Genomic DNA, 25,914 nt, shown 5'->3' with positions numbered 1-25,914 from the left:
ACTGATAGGAATGGCTCCTGCTCCACTGACCCTGGGTTCATTAATGCAACATTTTCTGAATTTTATAGCAACTTATATAAGTCTGAGCAGTGTGAAAATTCCCAATCTAAGATGGAAGCTTTCTTTTCTAAAATTAATCTTCCCACCGTTTCAGAAGACAAAAAGACGATACTAAATGCAGATATTTCAGAGTTGGAGATACACAGAGCTATTAAGTCCCTTTGGAGTGGGAGGGCACCAGGTACAGATGGATTAACATCCGAATTTTATAAAGAATTCAAGGATTTATTAACCAAACCATATATGGAAATGCTCAATGACTCGTTTGGGGCAGGTGTCCTCCCCGCTTCTCTTAGGGAAGCAAACATATCCTTAATTCTCAAAAAGGGCAAAGCTCCTAGGCCTATAAGAGCCACAATTTTCGGCTCTTATAGGCCTAGGCCTAGGTTTCAGATGTAGAAAGGCTGTTCTTTGGATCAAAAGATGTGTCACTTAGCATGTACTACAAAACATTAAAAGACTGTCAGACTGTTGCTCCTGTCATAGCTCAGACATGGGGAAGAGTTTAGAGCTTGACATAATAGAGAAGCTTGAATCTTCAACTGGACTGGTTTGCTTGACGTGAGGATGTTTCGCTTCAAATCACAGAAGCTTCCTCAGCTAAAATTCTTGCTCTGGTAGTCTGACTTCTGTCTTGACTCTTGTAGAGAAGAATAAACCAGAAGCCAACAAAAGCTGGAGTTTTTTTTTTATCCTAACCAGACCCCACCTACCGAGAGGCTGACTGCTATAGGCTAGTGACTAAATAATAGTTCTAATTAGCACCTATTGTGCTCTAGTTAGCACTCTCCTAATGCCAGGACGGAAGCATCCCCTGATGGCTCCCTTGACGACTCTCTCCTGATGACGTGAATGACTCATTACCATGAACAAAAGACTGAAACTGCTTTGACCTAAGTACCACATTGTAAACAGGGGACAAAGCGTGTCTGAGACCTGCTCCGCGGTTAAGGCTGGGTTTCAACTGTTTTACAAAGAATGCTTCCATGACACCTCTCTCAAACCATTTCTTCTCTCTGGCTAAGATTTTAATTTCCTTGTCCTCAAACGTGTTGTTAGTGTCTTTCAGGTGGAGATGAACTGCAGATTGAGGTCCACTGGCGCCCTCTCTGCGGTGCTGGTATAGCCTCTTGTGTAAAAGTTGCTTCGTCTCACCTATGTAGTGTTCATTACAGTTTTCCTGACAATTAATTAATTAATTTGGAACTTGATCCTTTATCTCTTCTCCTTGGTCTACCTAATAAATGCATCAAAAATAAACACAACAGTAAATTGTATAATATTTTAACTTATTGCGCCAGGAAAAATATTCTCCTTCAATGGATATCTCCACGGCTTCCCACTATTTCTGGGTGGAAATGATCATTCTGGAGCATATTCCACTTGATTTTCTGACAGCTTTGAGCCATGCCAAGACTGACACATTTTATCTCATATGGAAGCCCCTTTTAGACTGTTTTGAGGGAAATGTCTCTTCTATTTTGTCCCGTGCTTTTGTCTAATGTTTTACTTATTGCTGGGTTTGAGATGCCATCTTAACATCCCGTGGGCCAGTGTTGTTTGGTGTGTGTGTGTGTGTGTGTGTGTGTGTGTGTGTATGCATATGTGCATGTATATTTATATATATGTATATATGTGTGCGTATATGTATGTATATGTGCTGATGATGCTGTACGTATATGCATATATGTGCAGTTGTTGGTGTGTTGCTGAGCAGATGTGTGTGTTTTGATTTGTGTTGTATTTGTTGTATTAAGAGAAAATTGAATAAACATATTTAAAAAAAAAGAACACATAACAAATAAAGATCTGAATTCTGTAATGCTTTGACTCAAATGATATGTGGATATGATATTTTCCTTAAAACTGTCCCAGTTGCCAGCTTCTTTAAGCAAACTGTTGTCATTTGAATCCATCCTATCCAAAATATTAGGCCAATATCTAAATTATGTTTTGGGTCAAAGATTTTGGAAAAAGTAGCGGAGGCAACTTGCATATTTTTTGGGGAGAAAAATAAAATTATGGGTGGTTTTCATAAATAGCATTCCACTGTAACTGCTTTACTTAAGGTCTTCAGTGACATTTTAATGGCTGCAGATGCTGGTGAGTTCAGAATTTTTGTTTTATTGGCTCTCGCCTCTGCTTTTGATACTGTTGATCACGGTATCATGGTAAATAGACTCAGGGATTCATTTGGGATAGCTGGATGTATTTTTAAAATGGTTGACGTCGTACCTTTCTGAGCAATCTTTTACTGTTTATGTGAATCAGGTCATGTCTGAAAAACCTTTTGCCTTGTGGGGTACCTCAGGATTTTGTTTTGAGTCATACTCCCACTCAGGCAGATTATTAGACGTTACAATAATATTTCTTATCACCTCTATGCTGATGACATCCAGCTATACATCTGAGTTTCATACTTTGTCTCGTTTATTCGATTCCCTGACCAAAATCAAGTCAATTTTATTTATATAGCGCCAAATCACAACATATACTGCAACGTGGTGCTTCACGAGGTTGAGGTCTGACCTCGTCGGCAGGCACACACACACACACACACCCCAAGCAATAGGCACATAGGCAAGAGTGATAAATTCAAACTCCTCTGACATTTCCTTTTTTGGGGGGAAGAAACCTCACGCAGACCAGAGTTGGAGCGGACTCCCTGTGCTTAGGCCAAATTAGTGATGACAAGGATCAACTAAACAACATACAACAAAGATTTTTCAAACACCCAAAACAAAACAAAAAGTCTTATTGTTGTTCAGTAGGCAGGAATAAATGAGGAAGGCATAAATGTTCATGTGGAGATTAGTTAGGCTTCTTCATCGTGGAGTTTGGAGTTGGGGATTGGCTGCATCCTCAGTCTCAATGACAAATCATGCATTGATTAAATGATCATTTTCTCAACTCAAATGCACACAAAACTGAAACTTTGATCATTGACAGTGACAACAACATTCTTGAAGTTAAGCGACATATTAGCTTCTTAAGCTCCTCTGTTCAGCCGAGTCTTAAAAATCTGGATGTTGTTTTTGACCATTAAATGTCCTCAATAATAGTTGAGAAGAATTTGACAGTTCCAAAAACATGAAAGTGGTTAGCGCCTTCAATGCCACACCTCCAACAGGCATCTCCAGTTCCCTGGTATTTTTTCTGGGCGGGTGTAATAAAATAACACACAATATTTTTCCAGCAGGATTCACGCCAGACATTTGAACCAGCTGAGACCCACTGGAGTTCTCCTCAGTTATAGTAAAACCCCCTTCACTTTCCCATTTTTCTTTCACATAATATGTGCTCTCCCCTCTACCCCACAGAATGCTGTTGTATAATTTGGAAATAATTTTGGAGGGAAACGCTGAATTTGTTAGTGATATAAATGTTTGAATAAGCCCTTGATCAAATGAAGGTATTATTATGTTCTGGTTGAAATAGTGCCTGACCTGCGGGTATCTGAAAAAATCTTCAGAGCCCAACCCATTCTTTTGCTTCAGACTGTCAAAAGTTTGGAAGGCCCCTTTGTGGACAGATGAACTGTAGTAAGTTAATCCTTTAAAAATCCATGTTTTGAATCGATCATCAAATTTGTTGGGAGTGAAGTCTGAGTCGTATGTACACCATTGTAGCGTTTTAGATTCCTTCTCCAAGCCACTTTGCTTATTTCGTTCCAGGCTGCTGTTGTTGTGTATAATATGCACTCAGATGAGAGGCTGAGTTTAGATTGCAGTTTTGTATCTGCTATAAAGGCTTTGAGTGGCATCCCTTCAACTGTTGTCTCTTGTAGGTCTTTCCACCCTGCTGTATAAACCGGAGAGCACATACATACCAGAGGTCTCAACTGGGCAGAATAATAGTATTCTTGTAGGTGTGGGAGACTCACACCACCCCTTTTCTTCTTTATTTTTAAAATTTTAAACTTAACTCTGGGTTTTTTACTCTTCCATAGAAACCTTGATAAAGTTTTGTCCCATTCTACAAATTGTTTTTGGGGGATAGAGAATGGCAAACATTGGAATAAAAATAATATTCGAGGAAGGATGTTCATTCTGATAGAATCAATTTGTGAGTTCAGATTCAAGAAGGGAATGCTATTTCACTTCTCCAAGTCAGACTTTATTTTTGTATTCAGAGGTCCATAATTGACATTATACATTTTTGTGAAGTCTCTATGTAACAAAATCCCTAGGTATTTGATGGATTCTGCATCCCATTTCCATTTGAAGTGGTCTCTAATGTTCTGGGGAGGATTGTAATTTAAAGTTAGGACTTGAGTTTTGTTTACATTGATTTTGTAACCTGAAAAAGTGCCAAGGTCTTCAAACAACTGCATAATTTTTGGTAAAGTCTGGGTAGGATTAGATATAGTTAGTAATAGATCATCCGCAAATAAGGCCAGTTTCTGTTCTTTTCCTGCCAGGGTTACTCCTAAAATATCTGTTCTTTGCCTGATCCATTGAGCAAGCTGTTCGATATACAGTGAGGAAAATAAGTATTTGAACACCCTGCGATTTTGCAAGTTCTCCCACTTAGAAATCATGGAGGGGTCTGAAATTTTCATCTTAGGTGCATGTCCACTGTGAGAGACATAATCTAAAAAAAAAAATAAAATCCGGAAATCACAATGTATGATTTTTTAATAATTTATTTGTATGTTACTGCTACAAATATGTATTTGAATGAATGAATGAATGAATGAATGAATGAATGAATGAAAACTGTTTATTTCGAACATTTGATACAACAACAATTACAAGATAGATCAGTAAAGACAACAACAAAAAAGTTCCTACTGTGTACCCAACATGTCCGAAAAGGGGTAGGGTGAAGCATCAGCTTATTTATCCCTACCCCTTCTTCCCCACAACCAGTAATACCCTTTGCCACATATACACATAAATTCCTACACACCTAAACCGATATCAATATATATATATACATATATATACACACACATACATATACACATCAACATACACATATATACACATATACATATATACACGTATATATACACAAACATAAATATACACCTACACATACCTACTTACATACAAAATACTATATATTTACAAGCCGAAGCAAACAACAAAAACACCCTAACCCTCATTACCCTTCCTCCTCCCTATACCCAGAAAAAAACATATTTTTGTACCGCTGTTTGAACTGGTTCATGCTTGGACATTGCTTGAGCCCCACTCCCAATCTGTTCCACATCCTCACCCCACAGACAGAAATACAGAAACCTTTTAATGTTGTTCGTGCCCACTGATGCTTTAAATTAAATTTCCCCCTCAGACTGTAATCCCCTGATCTGTTAAAAAACATATTTTTAATATTTGCTGGAAGTAAATTGTTTATTGCTTTATACACAATTTGTACTGTTTGAAAATGAACCAAGTCTGTGAATTTTAATAATTTGGATTGTAAAAATAGTGGATTTGTATGATCTCTATAGCCAGTATTATGAATAATTCTTATAGCTCTTTTCTGCATTACTGATAGTGATTGTGTTGTACCTTTATAAGTATTACCCCATACCTCTGCACAGTACTATAAATATGGTAAAACCAGTGAGCAGTAAAGAATGCGGAGTGAGTTGTGGTCCAGAATATGTTTCGCTTTGTTTAGAACTGAAATGCTTCTTGACAGTTTACTTTGTATATGTTTTATATGAGTCTTCCAGTTTATCTTATCATCTATTATCACCCCCAGAAACTTATTTTCATGTACCCTTTCAATATCTACCCCCTCGACTTGTAACTGAACCTGTATGTCTGTATTACAATAGCCAAATAACATGTATTTTGTTTTACTTAAGTTTAAGTTTAGTTTTTTATTTGAACACCTATGAAAATCAATGTTAATATTTGTTTGCACTTACAGAGGTCAAACGTTTCCTGTAGTTTTTCACCAGGTTTGCACACACTGCAGCAGGGATTTTGGTCCACTCCTCCATACAGATCTTCTCCAGATCTTTCAGGTTTGGAGTTTCAGCTCCCTAAAAAGATTTTCTATTGAGTTCAGGTCTGAAGACTGGCCAGGCCACTCCAGGACTTTGAAATGCTTCTTACAGAGCCCCTCCTTAGTTGCCCTGGCTGTGTGTTTGGGGTCATTGTCATGCTGGAAGACCCAGCCATGATCCATCTTCAATGCTCTTACTGAGGGAAGGAGGTTGTTTGGTAAAATCTCGCAATACATGACCCCATCCATCCTACCTTCAATACGGTGCAGTCGTCCTGACCCCTTTGCCGAAGAGCACCCCCAGAGTATGATGTTTCCACCCCCATGCTTCACGGTTGGGATGGTTTTCTTGGGGTTGTTCTCATCCTCTAAACATGGTAAGTGGAGTTGATTCCAAAAATCTCTATTCTGGTCTCATCTGACCACATGACCTTCTCCCATGCCTCCTGTGGATCATCCAGATGATCACTGAACTTCAAACGGGCCTGGACATGTGCTGGCTTGAGCAGGGGGACCTTGCTGCCCTGCAGGATTTTAAACCATGATACCATCATGTGTTACTAATGTAATCTTTGTGACTGTGGTCCCAGCTCTCTTCAGGTCATTGACCAGGTCCTCCTGTGTAGTTCTGAGCTTTCTCAGAATCATCCTTACCCCACAAAGTGATATCTTGCATGGAATCCCAGACCGAGGGAGATTAACAGTCATCTTGTGCTTCTTCCACTTTCTAATAAATAATCATAACAGTTGTTGTCTTCTACCAAGCTGCTTGCATGTTGTCCTGTAGTCCATCTCAGCCTTGTGCAGGTCTACAGTTTTGTCCCTGGTGTCCTTAGACAGCTCTTTGGTCTTGGCTATGGTGGACAGGTTGGAGTGTGATTGATTGAGTGTGTGAACAGGTGTCTTTTATACGGGTAACAAGTTCAAAGGTGCAATTAATACAGATAAAGAGTGCAGAATAAGAGGGCTTCTTAAAGAAGAATTAACAGGTCTGTGTGAGCCAGAATTCTTGCTGGTTGGTAGGTGTTCAAATACTTATTTGCAGCAGTAACATACAAATAAATTATTAAAAAATCATACATTGTGATTTCAGGATTTTTTTTTAGATTATGTCTCTCACAGTGGACATGCACCTAATCTGAAAATTTCAGACCCCTCCATGATTTCTAAGTGGGAGAACTTGCAAAATCGCAGGGTGTTCAAATACTTTTTTCCTCACTGTATATAAGGCAAAAAGGAGTGCAGATAAATTACACCCTTCCCTTGTCTCACTCCTCTTTCCAGTGCTATTAACTCAGTGAGATCTCCATTAATCTTAATTCTAGCCACTGGGTTGTTGTATAACCTTGCAATTATTTCAGTCATATGTTGGTGGAAGCCAAATTTATTTAACTCTTTGAATAGAAAGGACCACCTCACCGAGTCAAACGCCTTTTCTACATCTAAGCTCATCACCAAGGTCTCTTGTTTTTCCTGTATTGCATTTTGCATTACATGTAACACTCTCCTTATGCTGTCCTGGGCCTGTCTTTGTTTAATGAATCCAGTCTGGTCTTTATGTATCGAAAGTGGTAAAATGATTTCCAGTCTTTTTGATATGATGGATGCAAACAGTTTGTAGTCAATATTAAAGACACTAATTGGACGATAATGATTATATTCTAGTCTGTCCTTTCCTTTGGGATAATGAAAATTATTGCTTCATTCCATGAAGGAGGGACTGTTTTCTTTTGCATCACCCAGTTCAACGTCCTCAATAAAACTGGGGTGAGGCAATTCATTATTTTGTACCATTCAGGGCTAAACCCATCTGTTCCTGCCATCTTCCCTTTTTTTCAGTTTTTTAATTGCCAGGTGAATTTCTTCTTGGAGAAAGAAGTCTATTATTTTGCTCATCTGGCAATGTTGGTAAATTTAGCTGTGAAATTGAAAAGCATCTATGTCTTAATCGTTATCCACAGTGGCTTGAGAATAAAGCTTTAGGTCACAGTTTTTGGAAGCATTGTTTAATTTTGTCTTGTTCATTTTCAGTTTTATTATTCAAAGGGTTCTTAATTTTATGAATGGTTATTTCAACCTGTTGTTTCCTGAGTTTATAGGAGAAGTTTTAGAGATCCCCCCCCTGCTTCATAATAATGTTTTCTAAAAATTAGCTTTTTTTGTACATCCATTGTATTTGTCATCTATTTCTTTCTACAGTTTCATTTAAGATTTGATCTCATCTTTCATATTTTTAGAATGTTCCTGTTGAAATTTCAATAGTTTCTCTTCTAAGCTGGCTATTTTGTGAAGATTGGCTTTGTTTTTTTTTTTGTTTGTTTGTTTTTTGGATGGGAAGAGATACTTATTATTTTCCCCCTAATTACTGCCTTAAATGCATCCCAAAGTATTCCTGGGCTGACCTCATCATTATCATTGCATTCAAAATACTTTCCGATTGCTACTCTCAAGCTTTCTTTGATTTTTGGATAGTTTAAAATGTTTGCGTTTAACTTCCAGAGAGCCGATCTTCTATTCTTTGCAAGAGAGACTTCCATATAAACGGGATTATTGTCAGAAATTGTACAGGGCCCAATTTCACAGTTTTGTATCCTGAACGAATCATTTTTGAACATAAATATATTATCCAACCGGGAGTAGACATTATGGACATGAGAATAATGGGTATATGCCCTTTTAGTTGGATTAATGTCTCTCCATACATCAAGGACACCTGTATCCTCCATAAGATGCATCATTTTCCCCCTATATTTCTCTAGTCACCTTTCCCCATTTGAAGAATCTAATCTTGCATTCAGAGTAATATTGAAGTCTCCACCACATATTAAGGTTCCTTGACTTTTGGTTGTCATTATTTCTCATATACGTTTATAAAAAGACCAGTCACTGCCAGGAGGAACGTACACTTTTAGTAAGGTTGCAAGAGTACCTTCAGTTCTACCCATTATCATTATATATCTGCCTTCCTTGTCTCTATATTCACATAGATGTTTGTAGTTTAGTGCCCCAGTTATCAGGATTGCCACTCCTCTATGCCTTCCTGAACTCTGAGGACAGTAAAATGTGTGATTAAAGCCTATTTTGTTCAATTTTGTGTGTTCTTCATCTGAAAGGTGCATTTCCTGCATCATCGCAATTTGTGCTTGATTTCTTTTGAGTTTAGAAAGGGCTTTCTATCTTTTGACTGGATTATGCAAGCCATTGATATTAATTGTTACAAATTTTATTTGTTTGCTGTACATTTATATTATACCTTTAGCTGTTTTGCATATGGGCTTTTGGTACCTCACTCCCCATGGTAAACACTGAACAGAAAACAAAAGTAAACAACAACAATGGAACTTAAAGAATGTGAGCTCCCAAGGCCGGGGTCTGTTAAACAGCCTCTAAAGGCAACTTCCGCCTCAGTTCAATGAAGGGGGCCCTTATTGGCTGGGGCTCTGCTGTGGAAAGTAATCCCCAGGACCATAATTTTCTTAAATGTTTGTATCAAAGGAAGTATTCATAATATTATGTCACAATTCTAATAAGACCAAATAAGATTCTTAACTCTGTCAAAGTGGAGGGGGATGTTAACGTCCTGAGGGAGTGGCTGTGGTTCTCCAGAAAGCACAGAGCTTTTCCTTGTAGCGTGGATCTTGTCCCGGGTTCGCTACGTTGCTGCCTCCTCCTCTGGTCACTGTGGTCCAGGTTAGTTGCTGAAGTTGCTCCCAGATTGTTTCATGTGCTTTGATGATGTTGACAGTGTATCCTCTTTGGGACATGCCGTGTTGGTTTAGGTTTTGCTCCCGTCCGTGAATTTCACTTTCAGTTTAGCTGCGTAGAGGGTTTGAAATGGTATTTGGATTTCTTTCAAAATCTTGCACACTTCTGTGTATTCTTTTCATTTCTTAAGAATGAGAGGACGATAATTGTTGTCCAGGCTTATGTGTTTACCCTTCCAAGTAAATCCTCTTTTTTGCCATGCTTTACGGAGTATCTGCTCTTTGTTTTTGAAGCTCAAAAACCTGACCGCGATAGAGCGTGCTGGAGCCTCTTTTGGAGGTGGGGGACCCAGAGAGTGATGGGCTCGTTCAATATTAATGTCCACGACATCCAGTTCTAAGCCCTCACGCAGAAGTATTTCAACAAAAACACACATTGATGGAGAGTCTTGTTCAAGTGATTCTGGAACACTGATATTCTCTCTCCTGCTACGGCTCTCTATATCCATCATCTTCTCCTCCAGCTGTATGTGTAGCTGTACCAGTTCAGTCGTCGCTTCCTCTATATTTTTTAACTCTCTCCTCTGTCTTTTCAATCCTCTCCTCAGCTTCTTGCAGTCTATTGTTCTCTTTGGTCAGCTCTTCACTGAGGCGCTCTAGTTGCTGTTTATTTTCCCGTAGAAAGTCCTTCAGTTCTTGTAGAACAACTTCGTGGTTGGCCATGGCTCGCAATTCACTTGACTTATTTAGCTTTGCTTATTAGCTTAAGCCGCTAACCTAGCACACAAATTAGTCTTGAGCCTCTTGGTTTACTCACTCTGTTCAATTTCGGGTGCAGGTTGTGGTGTACTTCTCAACCCGTTTCTTGTTTTGCGGTTATTTAATTATTTGCATTGTTTAAACAGGGTTAAAACACTAATTGCTTGGGTCCCATAGGGAGCCGTCTTACAGCACAGCCATTCACACAGATGGTCCGACCGGAAGCCGAAATAGTTTTTATTATCGCTTTGGTTGGTAGGGTTAAATTTTGCTTGTGTGAAGCGCCTTGAGCCAGCATTGTTGTGATTTGGTGCTATAAAAATTAAATGAATAGAATCATCTAAGGAATATTTCAAACCTCAGACTGCTGGACTGGAGGTGATGATTCATGCTTTTGTTTCTTCTCATTTGGATTGTCATAAATCAGCAATGGAATGGCTTCAGACTGTGCAGAATGCTGCTGCAGGACTTTTAACTGGCACAAACAGAAGAGCCCACATCAGTCCAGTTTTTGCCTCTTCTTTGGCTGCCAGTAAATTTTAGAATTCATTTTAACGTTGCCTTTTTAAATTCTACATGGACAAGCTCCCCAGTACATCCATGACCTGCTGAAACCTTATTCCTCTTCCGAGACCCTTAGGTCTTCAGGTCAGAAGTTGCTGATGGTCCCACACACTCATTTTATAACTTGATTGTTTCAAGCAGTCGCACCAAGGCTCTGAAATGCTTGTCCTCTATCTTCACACTGGCCAGACTCCATCGACTCTTTTATACAGACAACCTTTTAGCTGGACTTGTTTTTATGTGTTTTTGTTAATCGTGTTTTACATAGTTTGATATGTTGTGATTTTTATTTTTACTGTTTCTTGTGACGACTGGGATTTTTATCTGTGATAGGTGTGATATAAATACGTCTTACTGACTCTGTAGCACTTGTCATGTGACATATACAGACAAGACACATGAAATCCAGTCATCTGTGACTTCTTGGCTTCGTATGTCTTTCCTGCAGAGGGCGACCTCACCATCCCAGAGACGTCAGATCACAGCAAGAAGTTGATGGTTCGTACTCGTAGCAAGAGGAAGTTCCTCTTTAAGGTTCCTGAAGAGGAGCGACTTCAGCAAAGGAGGTTAGTGAGCAAAACACATTGCCTTGTTCAAATAACCAGTGGTGGGCATGGCTAACCAAAAAGTTAGCTTCGATAACCATTAATCCGCTAAGTGAAAAGTTGGCTTTTATAAAGCTAGACCGATAGACCCCTAAAAAATTTAGCAGAAGTTACACCTAAAAACTAAACCAATAACTTTCAGTATTGACACAGTACACTGGCAGCTACTGACACAACAACAAGCCATTTCTTCTGTTTCAGATCAGCCTTCTCTCAGCAAATGAGACCTGGTGACCAGAGAGAAAGGAAAGGAAAGAAAAGAAAAGGAGAGGAGAGGAGAAAAAAAAAAATATTTTTCACACCATACAGACCTGCAGGCGTATTGCACAAGTCATGCACAAAAAGACAGTTTTGACTTATGGTTAAAATTTTAAACAAGCTAATTCCGGACAAGTTATTGAAATTGTCACCTCTGCTGTGAAAATATCAGTTATATGTTTTAGTTTTAAAGTAATGCACTAATTTTGAAGGTTTTAGCTTTTACAAAGTACAGACACACATGCTGCAGTGCATTATGGGAAAATTGCCATCTACTGGTCACCCAGTAGATGGCAGTGATTCGCTAAAAGTGCCTAATCACTTACACAGAATTTTCAGTTTTCAAATTGCTTTTTTTTTTTTACAAATGAAAAAAAGACATATTTACATACAGATTTATTCGTAAAACTCATCACACGTTACACTAACTTGTGTGTTATATACCGACCAACCACTGATATCAGGAAACTATTTTTCCCTGTTTGCTTCCTGGCTTCTTCCTCACAGTGTTTTTGCCGCCTTTTTAGAAGATTTGCTGTTGTTTGGAGACGATCCATCCATTATTATTATTATTATTATTTATTATTCTCACTCTTGAAATCGAAATTTCGGCCTGTTCCCATGCTCAAAAACTCACCAAACTTTGCAAAGTCATCCGGCCGGATCCGAAATTCGATATTTTGGGGGTGTCGCACATGGTCACAGCAAAATAGCACCCCCTAGAAATTTTCAAAAACCCCTCCACATTGGGGGTTTTTCGTCGTAGCTTCACGAAATTCGGTACACATATTTACCATGCCGGGACGCACAAAAAAGTCTCTTACTGTCATGGTGAAATAGCGACAGGAAGTCAGCCATTTTGATTTTAAGTTTCGATTTTGAGCTAATTTTTGCCATTTTTGGCCATTTCCACTACTTACATTGAACAAACTCGTCCCAGGGGTTTCATCCGATCGTCTTCAAATTTGGTCAACATCATCACGACACAATGGTGATCAAAAGTTATCAAAAGATTCTAATTAGGTCAAAAGGCGTGGCTGCTAGGGGTCGTCAAACTTTGGCGAGCTTTTTGGAGGGCGCCGTTTCATTTCGAACGGCTGTCACGCCCATATACTTCATCGTAGATCCTTCAAACTTGCTGGACATGATGAGGGCTCCGCCCTGAACGTCTACATATATTAAGTTCCCACCTCCGCCATAGTGCCCACCGGTGGCAGCGGGAAATGTCCTATTTTTACTTTAAGAGGTCCTGATGTCACATACTTAACCCAATCAACTTCATTCCACTTCTAAAACATGCAGAATAAGTTGGTGAACGTAGGCGATGAACGCCGTGAAGTTACGAGTAACGGCTTCCGTGTGGCGTCGTGCCAGATATTGCCCATTCGCCATGAAATTACCTTCTTCCTTTTGACGGCTTTAATTTTGTCATATCATCATGAAAATTGATACACAGGTCGAGCACGACAACCTCGTACAATTCATAGTGGCGTCGCCCATGGGCCGGGCAAAATGCCTCAATAGTGCCCCCTTGAAACTTTCAAAAACCCCTCCACATAGGGGTTTTTTTGGAGTAGGGAGATGAAAACTGGTACACGTGTGACTTGCATAGACGTACAAAAAAGTCTCTGGCACCATGGGTCTACTCCAAACAGGAAGTCGGGCATAGACGTACAAAAAAGTCTCTGGCACCATGGGTCTACTCCAAACAGGAAGTCAGCCATTTTGAATTTTCTTGTCATTTTGGGGTGATTTCCACACGTTGTATTTGAATGAATTCCTCCTAGGGATTTTGTCCAATGCACTTCAGATTTCTTCCAGATCATCCAGACACGATACTGATCAAAAGTTATCGAAAGCTTTTCTCTATGTTGAAGGAGTCATGATAACTCCTTCATGCTTTGCCTGATTGACTTGAAACTTCACATGTGTGCTCACGGTTGGCCCCTGAACACACCTGGCCCCTCTGTTTGTACATTGACTGCCCCCTAGTGGATGAACCATCAACATGTCATAACTCCTTCAGGCATTGTGTGATTTGCTTGAAATTTTTACTGTATGATGTATGATTGCCCCTATACCCACATGCCCACATCTGGTCACAAGGGGATGCACTGCCCTGGGTAGGCAGTTGTGCGGAATGAGGGCCCGTATATGACTGCTTGCAGTCCTAGTTTATTCTTGTTTTTGCCCCATGATAACTGTAAATTGGTTTATGGCTGTTTTGGGGCTGACGAACGCGGACGGCGGCATTTTCCAATAGCAACTGCGTAGCGGATGAGTTTTGGTAACGGAGCTACTGAGGGCTGCCACGGAGGGGACAGCCCTAAACACAGGGCTAGCAAGTACCGACGGCAAAATTTTTCGGTGCCTGCCACTGAGCAGTTAGCTTGACGGTGGGCTGACGAGCTCTTACACGGTATAAAGGCCTCAGCAGGAGCCATCGACCACCTAGTCCGGCCCAGCCCAGGCTACTGCAGGAGCCATCGACCACCAGACCTGGCCCAGGCTACAGCACAAGCCAGCTATCACCAGGCCCAGCCTGGGCTATAGCGGTGAGCCGGCTACCAGCAGGCCCGGCCCAGGCTACAGCAGAAGCCATCTGGCATTGCTATTAGGTGACCTGTAAACACTTTTTCAAAAATGCCACCTAAGCGTGCAAAATCTGAGGAGGATTTTATCACCTCCGCTCAAGTCCGGGATCTTCTGGATCAACAAATGGTCTCATTTAAGGAGCTACTGCAACAGCCGGAAGGTACCTATAAAGGTTTTATTCAGATAATAATGGACTCCTTCAACAAAAGACTAGATGGTGTTATAAAAGATCTGTGTGACCTTAAAGTAAGCCTTCAGTATACTCAGGAGGAGGTTGATGATGTCAAGCTAATTTCTGATAATCTGTCACTCAAGTGTAAAGAAATAAGAAAAGACATGTCTGTTTTTGATTCCACATACAACAATGTGGTTAGCAAATTTGATTACCTGGAGAATCAGTCTCGACGGAATAATTTGGTGTTTGATGGAATTCAGGAGTCTCAACATGAGAAATGGTCTGATTCTGAGGACAAGATTAGGAAGATCATCTCTGAAAAACAAGCTAGATCCAAGGCATATTGAAATGGAATGTGTGCATCGCAGTGGTAATAAAACAGGACAAGGTGATAAACCCAGACCAATTGTGGTAAAGTTCTTGAGGCATAAGGATCGTATGGCTGTGTTGGAAAAGGCAAAGTTTTTAAAGGGATCAAGCATTTGCATTAATGAAGATTTTTCTGAAGCTGTGAGACAAAAATGCAAAGAGCTGATTCCAGCAATGAAAGAGGCAAGACAACGAGGTGACATTACATATTTAAGATTTGACAAACTTTATCACCCGTCGACCAACAAAGCCAACAAAGGTGTGACATGCATTTTTTTTTTTTTTTTTTTGTTAAGTATCCCTACATGATTTTGGACTCATTGTCCATCAACTCCATGAATAGTGATAACAAATGCATAAAATGTCAGAAGCAATTAGGTTTACAGTTATTGGTTGTTCTTTGTAAAAGTGTATTTCATCTTAAATGTGTGATTGTACATGGATCTGTGAAAGTTGTTGCTTAATGTTCCCATTCTCTTCACTGAATAATGAAGAGTTTGAAAGGCATCTTAATAATTACGATGGCTTCACTGTAAACGAGACCTTGTTATTCAACCCTTTTGAACTTGATCGAGATGATGTAACTCAGATTACAAGCTGATTCTGATATGAACTTTTCTCTAATGTAAATTACCCTAATTCATGTGATTATTATGACGAACTCAAATTCAAACACCTTCTACAATCTTATCCTAATTCTTATAAAACATTTTCAGTATTACATTTAAATATTTGCAGTCTTCCAAAAAATTATGAGAAGTTGATACATTTTATATCCTCTTTGAATCATGAATTTTCTGTCATCACCCTTACAGAATCATGGCTGACTGAGCAGTGTAAAGACACTGGCTTATATGAATTGCCACTTTATAACTCTACTCACCTTGTCAGACAATCAAGGTCTGGAGGAGGAGTTTCAGTATTTGTACATAAAAATCTAGATTTCAATGTCCGATTTGATCTTATGCATTCAAGTGAATCTGATTTTGAATCAATTTTCATAGAAATATTGTCTGATAGTAGAACAAAAAAAATTATCATTGGTTGTATTTATAGGACACCAAATACAGATGTTGTGAACTTCAACCAGTTTTTTTCAAATTTGTTCAATAGGGAAACACATTGTGGAACGAATGATTTAAAAAAAAAAAAAAATCTTCATGCAAATTACTTCTTTCCCTCAATTACCAAACCGACAAGAGTTACAGAATATTCTGCTACATTAATAGATAATATTTTTTAATAATTTAAATTATGCAATGAAATCTGGAATATTGTTAAGGGATATTTCAGATAATTTTCCAATATTTCAAATTGTGGAATTGGAAAACTGTCGTATGCCAAATAACAAGTCAGTTACTTACTATAGAAATTTCAATATTACTAATAAAATTAAATTTAAGATACCAATTAAGAACATATCCTTTGAAAAAATATATATGGAAACAGATCCCAGTTTAGTCTATCAGGTGTTCATGCAAATGTTCAATGAAGCTTACAAAAAAATCATTTCCAAACATTAAATTATCTGGTGACACGTCCAAAAAGCAAAACCCATGGTTTTCTAAGGGACTACAAAAATCCTTATTCAGAAAAAACAAGTTATATAAAAAATATTTATCATCTCCTTCACCTTTAAATTTATCAACCTATAAATTATATAAAATTAAATACACTACTCTTCTTAGGGCTACAAAGAGGAAATACTTAAGTGATAATTTTCAAAAATCAATAAACAATATTAAAGGGACCTGGAAAATAATCATTGAACTACTGAGAGAAAACCGTATGTTTCTTTAAATCTGGACTCAGATATCAATTGTATAGAGTGTGGAGTACCTCAAGGTTCAATTTTGGGACCATTATTTTTTATTATTATTATTTTATTTTATATTATTTATATATATTATATTTATATATTTATATTTATATATATATATTTATATATATATATATATATATATATATATATATAAATATATATATATATATATTTATATATTATTTTATTTTATATTATTTTATTTTATATTAATGATTTTGCATCTGTTTCTACTACTACATTCCCTTTGTTGTTTGCTGATAATACTAATCTTTTTATTTCCAGCAAAGATATTGATAGTTTGGTCAGTACTTTAAATGGCGATCTTTTGAATTATTCAACCTGGTTCAAAGCCAATAGATTATCGTTAAATATAAAGTCTAATTTTATGTTATTTGCTGGCAATAAAAAAATGTAATCATGGTTTAATTAAAATTTGCATTGATAATGAAATAATATCAAGGGTCTCAGCTACATGTTTTTTTTTTTGTTGTTTTTTTGGATGTGTGGATAGATGAGAAACTGTCTTGGAAAGAACATATTGATTTGTTAAAATAAATAACCAACTCAATAGGAATCATAAGCAAAATAAGACATTTAGTACATCACAAATGTCTTTTAACATTATATTATAGTTTAGTTTATCCATAGTTATTGTAATATTGTATGGGGAAGTACCTTTGCAACTTATATAAACAAAATATTTCTTATACAGAAAAAATTTGTTCGAATAGGTACTCATTCCAAACCTTGTGCTCCGAGTGCACCTCTGTTTTTTAAATTGCAGCTCTTAAATGTCTTCCATATAAATATCTTCTTGACCTGTACGTTTGTTTTCAGAGCTCTCTGTGATATTAAGTGGCCAACCTTCATTAAATATTATTTTGTGCATAACCATCAAATTCATAATTATCCAACCAGGCAGGCTGCACATTTGCATTTACCTTTGCATAGAATGACTCATTATAGGCATCATATCAGATATCATGGCGTACATCTTGTGAATCCATCTATCACTTATATACATATAAAAGTGGACTAAAAGCAAAGATCCTGCAGGAGTATTTACAATGATTTGCTATAATCGGGATAAAATGGTGTAATTCTGTTGTTATGTTTGCTTTGTTCTGGAGTGGATTCTCTATAAGCCTTTTTGGCTTCCACCACTCCCTTGCATATTACTTGTATTTTCTCTCTCTCTCTCTCTCTCTCTCTCTCTTATTGTTTTATATATACGTTATTTTTGTATGAGTTTTATTTTGTGCTAAATAAACAAATCGATCAAATCCCATAATGCATTGCGGCATGTGTGTCTTTAAACGCTAAAACCTTCAAAATTAGTGTATTACTTTAAAACTAAAACATATAGCTGATATTTTCAGTTTGTAAAACGACAGAGGTGACGGTAATTTCAATAACCTGTCCGGAATTAGTTTGTTTAAAATTTTAACCATAAGTCAAAACTGTCTGCCTGTGCAAGACTCGTGTGATATGCCTGCAAGTCTGTATGATGTGAAAAAAAAGAACATTTTTTTCTCCCTATTCCTTTCTCTTTGGTAGCCAGCTCTCCTTTACTGGCAGAGGATTGAGCACTGCCACTCATAGCTGTCTGTCTGCTACAAAAGGGTTAGGGTTAGCATCGTGAATAGACTAGCATTAGCATGGATTTATAGTAGCATTAGCACACCGCAGCAACACATTAGAACGTCAACATTTCTTCATCTCTTCTGGGTGTAACTTCACCACAGCTCCACTGGGGGGCACCACCTAACAACGCCACTTCTGTGGTGACATCACTATGTTGTCAACCATCAAATATGTTAGCGGTCTAAAAGTTATAGGAACTAAATTTATCGGAAGCTAATTGGTCCACTGATGGTTTTCAAAGTTATCTGAAAAGCCAACCCCCTAACGAAAATGTTAGCTTCAGTAATTAGTGGTTAGCGGATTAGCAGAACTGTGCCCACCACTGCAAATAACGGTGACTCAACAAAATCTTCCAGTGACTTACAGCGTGCTGGCAGTGACTCCAATTTGTGCTGGTATCACCTCTGTGCGTGTGATCAGGGAGATGCTTCGGGATCCAGAGCTGAGGTCCAAGATGATCTCCAACCCAACAAACTTTAACCACGTGGCTCACATGGGACCTGGAGACGGCATGCAGGTCCTCATGGACCTCCCTCTGGTAACGCCTCTGTGCTTCTCCACTTCCTCATCCTCCTGCCAGCATCTTCTCCTTCTGATTTCTGACATCATCTGACTTTCAGTGACTCCTCTTTTCTCTGCTCCTCCCACCTCCCTGCTGACTTTCAGGTCTGTGATTTGACCTCTCTGTCTCCCTCCCCATCCCCCTCCTTATCTTCTTCCTCCTCCCACCACACTCTCATTTCCTCCCCCTCTAACTTTGAGCACATCTATCACATGACGTCGGCATCAGCTGGAGCTTTTTTACACAAAGACTCCATCTTCTCCTCCTGCTCCCAGTCGAGCCTCATGCAGCCTTCCTCCTCCTCCTCCTCCTCTTCTCCCTCCACTTCCTCTTTGGGAAGGGTAGGCCAGCTCCTCTGTCAGTCAACCCTTTGTTACACACTCGCACTCTCAGCAACCATTGCTGCCTTTCCCATCCCCTAAAACCCATTGTCAGGCTGCCATCTTAGGTGGGTGCTCTCTTCCCTCCCTCCCCCGGTACACTCAGAATAAAGACTATTCTATTCTTTTTTTTTTTTTTTTAAAGGGTCTTGGAATCCATATAAGCAAACTGTTCTAATCTTTCTAAGTTTAAAAAAGATAATCTCATGTACTTGGAAGTTTAATTACATATTAAATGAACAGGTAAAATGAGATTAAAACCCAAAATTATAGATTAAAATTCCACTGTATTTATTATCACCCCAATATGAAATAATGGGGGGGGGGGGGGGTAGTGATCATCATGTCCCTCTGTTTGTTCATCCTTCCATTTTTGCTTGTTAGCGCGATATCTCAACTAGTTGACCAATTTCATTCATATTTAGCATAAGGGTGTACTTGGGTGATCACCTAATACTTTGTATTACTGATTTGTGGTACACGGGGGGGGGGGGTATCATCTCCTGATGACGCTTTTTGAAACATGCTCATAATGCCTTAAGTGATTATTGTTTGAGTTATTAATTCCACTTTACCTCCTGATTGAATAGTTTTTGAGGGAATACTTTTGACAAAAACTAATGAAAATTGTCATTTTAGCTTCTGTCACCATTTGATGGCACTATACACATTTTGACCTTCAAAAGATGGCGGCCGTAGCAGAGCACAGTCTCAAACTTTAACTTCATTATATTGATTCTGGTTATCTGTAGCTCTGTGTGACTCACAGGCAGACATGTTGATCACAATGGTTGACAACATAGTGATGTAACCACAGAAGTGGCATTTATTGGAAGGTGGTGCCCCCCAGTGGAGCTGTGGTGAAATTACACCCAGAAGAGATGAAGAAATGTTCTAATGTGTTGCTGCGGTGTGCTAATGCTACTATAAATACATGCTAATGCTAGTCTATTCACGACGCTAATGATGATGACGGTTTGTCTCCTGTGGACTTGACAGATGAGTAGGCAACAGGCTGATGGTTATGAGTCAGCATGTGAGGACAGAGGGTGATAGTTGAGGAAAAAGTTTTACTGTAGATCTTGCACAGGATGAAGTGTCCGGATGGCACACTCTGCTCTCCCCACCTTCATTTGTTTTTGACACTCTGTACTTTATTTTGTTTGAAAACCTTGTTGCCAGCAGTGCACAGCTGTCTCCAGTGTGGCCGATGGAGGGCGTGTACTTCCCGGGTAGCACTGTCAATGTCACAGGCTTTGAGCTTCGGCTTTAAGTCATTTTGGAACCGTTTGCACGGTCTTCCAGGTTTACATTGCCCCTCTTTCAGCATCTTTGGTATCTTGGAGTCCTTCATACGGACAGCAGGTCCTGTCCAACATTGTAACTTGCTAGTGCTAAATTATGCGTCATGCTAATATGGTACTATCAACATTTTGACAAACGTGTACATTAACAACACTACTGCTAACATTTCCTATGCTGTCATACTAAAGCAGGGTGTATTTCATGCTAACAGTTCTGTTAGTGTGATTAGAGTCCCTTAATTCAGACAGTAGTAACATGATGAGCCGGGGGAAAATACGGTCACGTGACTCGTGGTGCCATCTTGGGGCCAAAATATAGTTCGCTGTTGATCTATCTGCTTGTAAATCCAGCAATTTTATTTATTTATTCATTGAAAATGTTGGGTTGTTGTGCATTTGGATGCACAAATGGACACAACAAGGGATTCAAGATGTACAGATTCCCTTCAGATCCAAACAGAAGAAAAATTTGGAGAAATAAAGTTAGTCGTGTGGGATGGAAGCGACTTCATTGTTAAATTTATTGTTCAGTCCCGTGTACAGTAAAACCTGCCTAAACCATCATCATGTAAACCAGATATTCGCAGTCACCGGACAGAAAAAGTCCCAAAGTTTTTGTAATGTTTTCCATGTAATAAACACCGTATATAACAGATTTTTTTTTGCTCTCATTGGATAAAATGTCCCGTCCAATCACAATGTATATTCCCATTAAACCCCTCGCCTGTGGGACCGGAGTTGTTTCCATGATTAAAAACCCAACCATTTACTTTTTTTTCACACGATGCTCAGGCTCGGACCCGCAGCTTGACGTACACCTGTTAAATCAGACACAGCAGTGATTTGATTTTCTGCTTTCACTCTTTCCTCTCATTGTCATTTTAGCTTCTGAAACCATTTGATGGCACTATACAGTATAACAGTTGTTGCAGTGCACACGCTGATTACATTTCGGGATCACATACATTTGGTAGAAAAGTGTGCAAATTCACAACACGGAGTTGGAAAAAGAGGAAATTGTACACCTAACCTTTGAATTGAAGGTGATGATTGTAGAAAGAAAAGCTTGTTGAGGGTCAGATTAATCCAGAATAAAGCATAATCCAGCAATGGAGAACCTTAAAACTGTCAAGCACGTCATTGCATGACACGGAGTTACAGAGCTGCCGAAGCATAAATCAGGCTTTAAATTAATTGAATAAAACATCACGAATTGTAAATTCATGTAAATTTGATAGCTTAACTATTTTATATTTATTTTGATAGTATCTGTACATGGATCTGTTGCTGTATGTAGTTAAATGATAAAAAAAACCTGTTGAAAACATAAAAGGTTCGTTCCGTAGTTAAGCACAATTGGCCCCAAAATGGCACCATGTTCTCAGTTGTCACTACTCTCAGAATAAAGGGACATCATGTTATTGTGAAAATACAAGCTAACTATAAATTGTGCTAATGTCAGAAGGGAGACAATAGCTAACTGTTAGCTCTGTCTGTTTTAAATTGGACATATCTTGTTCTGGTTGTAAATCTGTTCCTGTTTGTGTGCGTGTGCACAGAGTGTGATGCCTTCCTCTCAGGATGAGTCAATTAAAGATAAGCCCCGCCCACTGTCCAGTGTTTCTCGGCAACAGAGAACCAAGACGCACATCACGCGCACTGCATCAGGTACGTTAGCCAGCGTTTGCTCCAACACGTTCAGTGTCAACAGGACTCATTTCATAACACTGGTCAACACGATTTTTCTTGCATGGAGTTTTTCAATTTAATTTATTTAATTTATATAGCGCCAAATCACAACAAAGTTGCCTCAAGGCGCTTCACACAAGGAAGGTCTAACCTTACGAACCCCCAGAGCAAGAACACAGGTGACAGTGGTAACGACAAATTCCCTTTGATGATTTGAGGAAGAAGCCTCAAGCAGACCAGACTCAAAGGGGCGACCCTCTGCTTATCCTAAGCTACAGACACAATTAATACAAATACAGAAAATTTTGAACCCATTGCAGACCTCTAATGCTGGACTGCAGTAAACCAGAAAATAGAACATTGCAGTAGAAGAGATAAATGCATGTATCAGAGTCTCAGCATCAGCCATAGACAGGATGGGACGAATCTTTGCTATATTTTGCAGGTGGAAGAAAGCAGTCCTCGTAATATTTCTAATGTGGAGGTCAAAGGACATTGTAGGATCAAAAATTACCCCAAGGTTCCTCAATTTGTCAGTGTGATGTATGACACATGAGTCTAGGCTGAGCGTTAACTGGTCAAATTGATGCTGATGTCTCACAGGACCAAGAACCATCATTTCAGTCTCATCAGAGTTTAAAAGTAGGAAGTTGCTGGACATCCAGCTTTTTACTGATGCAGGGCAATCTTCTAAGGATTTTATGTGGATGAGATTACCAGCAGTTATCTGCATGTATAATGCCGCGTTCACACCGGACGCCACGTGGCACCACAAATTTGTATCCCTCGCCTGGTGATGGACGCGCCACTATCTCCTGCTGTGTCGCTCTGCTTGAGCCGCGTCCACACCGGATGCCACAAATTCATTATTTGCTGCAGGAGCTGCGTCTGGGTGACGGCCACTTTCAGCGGTACTTCTGCCTCTCCAGGACCCAGTTTGAGGACCTCCTGTCCCGTTTGCAAGCACATGTGAACAAAGGAGAAAAAAAACTGGCTGCTGCTGCAGTTCCTCGCTCTCCCCTCAAACTCTGTCATAATTGTGTTAAATGAATAAAGGACAAAAGGGACAAAAGTCCTGCTCACAGGCTGATTGCCAGAGACAGGACATGTCCACATCAAGTATAAACTCCAGACATCTCGATGTCACTACATATCCAGTCCCCGATTGGTCATCGCAGCGCGACAAGACAAAAAAGTTCAGATTTTTCAACTTGGGGAGGAGGGCGATGCAACGCCACAAACTCGGCAATCGCTCTAAATTGCTTTATTCGCGTCTATCGTGTCGCATTGCATGGCTTGGACTTTTGTGGCACCACAACACGTCCTTCCATAGGGATTACATGGCAACCTTTCACCGCCGTTACTCGCTTGACGTCCGGTGTGAACGCGGCATAAGAGAAATGTACATTTTGCACACAACATATTTCCCTCTAAACATCTGTTAACTGTTATCTGCACTACACCATCTTCTGGCATTTGCAATATCATCATGAGAAGTTTGTTGTTGGCTCGTCATCTGTCTTTGGCAAGTCATTACACCACACCAGGACCCAAAGCAGTTCTGCAGTGTGGTGGGTGGACGTGGTGACGTGCAGCATTGGCACCTTTCTAAATTTGACCTGAATGAGATTAAATTTAGAACAGACATGCATCATGAATGCGGTGGCTATGGGCATGCTAACATTTCACAAAACTTGATCAGTGATACCAATATCTTCTGATTTTATTTATTTATTTTGGTTCAGATTTTGGGGGTGGAGCTCGCAGCATCTCGGAGCCAGACCAGGATCTAGAACGCGAGGTGACACATTAAAAGTTCTTCACAAATTTCAGTGTTTATTTTCCATTTATTTGTGTGTGTGTGTGTGTGTGTGTGTGTGTGCATTTTTTGATGGCTCTTTTAAATTCTGTTGTGCGTGTGTGTGTTTAAATTGTTTTTCTGTTTTTTTTTTTTCTTTTTTTTTGTTGTTTGTTTTTTGTTTTAAGCCGGATACTCATCTGAAACGAGTATCCGGCTTAGGTAAAGCATTTTTGACGAGTACGAGCATGATACGAATAAAACTCATCAATATCTGTGCTCGTGCTGAAGGAAAATTCTCATTGGCTAACTGACTGTCTTCATGCTCTGTGATTGGCCAGTCACACACAGCGCCCGCCCCTCCCTACACACGTCTCTGCAGCCGCTTCGACCCTCTCTCCCTCTCCCTCTCTCTCTCTCAGTACTCCTTAAGTTTTCTTCAGCTCACCTCTTTTTGGTTTGTATGATGTTTAAAGTTACTTGGTGAACTTGTTTTGTATTGTGCGCGGTGCTTTTGAGAAGACAGAGCTGAAAACAGCTTGTGTTGTGTCGGTCACTGCCTCCACTTTGGTTGTTTATTTATTTATTGATTGATTTGTTTGTTTGCTCTTCATTTGATTTGGTGATATAAAGTCAGTTGGAAAACTTTGCTCCTACTGAACGCGGTGCTTTAGAGAAGAATACAGTGACCAAGGCTGACATATTATTTCCCTGTTTGCCATCACTGGATGTTTGCATAAATCAACAAGTTCACACAGATCATTAAAAAATAGTCTTTCAGAGCACTTACACACACACACACACACCAATAGCTGAACACACAAAGTAGCCTATATTAATATTTTTATTGAATATAGCTACATGCAGTATCTGACATTCTCACTGCAGTTCATGAAAATAAATTGGTTAGTCGAACAACCTCTCACACAGTCACTCAGTCACACAGACACACACACACAGACTTTAATCAGTATTGTTTAACTTTGTGTGTGTGGGGGGGGGGAATGCCAAGAACGTTAGGTAGTAAAAATAAATAAATAATTGGGGAAAAACAATCATAGTTTGATCATAAAATGAAAAAAAGAAAGTTGTCTTGAGTATGACGACTCTCATTCATGCATACTTAAGAGTTCATAATTTCCTACAGCATTGAAGCCCAATTCTGAGTCTGTTCTGTTATTCATACATTTAAGACTGTTCATGTTGTGAGTCTATAAAAAACTTGTTCTGTAAAATAGTTCCTTTACTGTTTTGATCAAAAACATTGAATCTCAATTCTGAGGCTGTTCTGTAAATATTCATTCATGCACTTAAGAATATTAATGTTCTGAGTTCATAAAAAACTAAATAGTAAATAGTTCTTACTTTTGTGATCAAAAACATTGATTTGAATCTCAGTTTTGAGACTGTTCTGTAAATAGTTTTCAGATAAACAATAAATATTGCAACTTCTGATCAATCCATATCAATTTCAGACTTAATGTACTGATTTAAGCCTCACCCATTTCAGGTTAAACCACGCCCACTTCTGCTTTAGGCCCCGCCCACTGCAAGTACAGATATGGTTACAGATAAGTTAGATGGTTGAACAGATACAGACAGTGGTGTACTCACTCATCCCTCGTTTTTATTGTGTTTTTGTGTCTGCCTTTCCGAGAA

At 39.1% G+C, this 25,914-nt stretch overlaps 1 protein-coding gene across 3 annotated transcripts in view; it reads left to right on the top strand.

Moving 5' to 3' along the window:
* The window catches only part of cdc42bpb (CDC42 binding protein kinase beta (DMPK-like)), a 138,721-nt gene that overhangs the window by 111,145 nt on the left and 1,662 nt on the right, over window positions 1-25,914 (top strand). For 2 of the 3 annotated variants that reach the window (XM_034162580.1, XM_034162581.1), the window contains exons 33-36: window positions 11,500-11,617; window positions 18,943-19,060; window positions 22,328-22,436; window positions 24,203-24,258. In XM_034162580.1, the coding sequence (XP_034018471.1) occupies window positions 11,500-11,617; window positions 18,943-19,060; window positions 22,328-22,436; window positions 24,203-24,258 (401 nt within the window). Of the gene's footprint in view, window positions 1-11,499; window positions 11,618-18,942; window positions 19,061-19,188; window positions 19,426-22,327; window positions 22,437-24,202; window positions 24,259-25,914 lie in introns of all 3 variants that reach the window. The other variant, XM_034162582.1, reaches the window with a different exon arrangement.

Source organism: Thalassophryne amazonica, chromosome 21, assembly GCF_902500255.1.
Source record: "Thalassophryne amazonica chromosome 21, fThaAma1.1, whole genome shotgun sequence".
In the NCBI taxonomy this organism is placed as follows: Eukaryota; Metazoa; Chordata; class Actinopteri; order Batrachoidiformes; family Batrachoididae; genus Thalassophryne; species Thalassophryne amazonica.
This window is presented reverse-complemented; position numbering and strand designations above follow the sequence as displayed.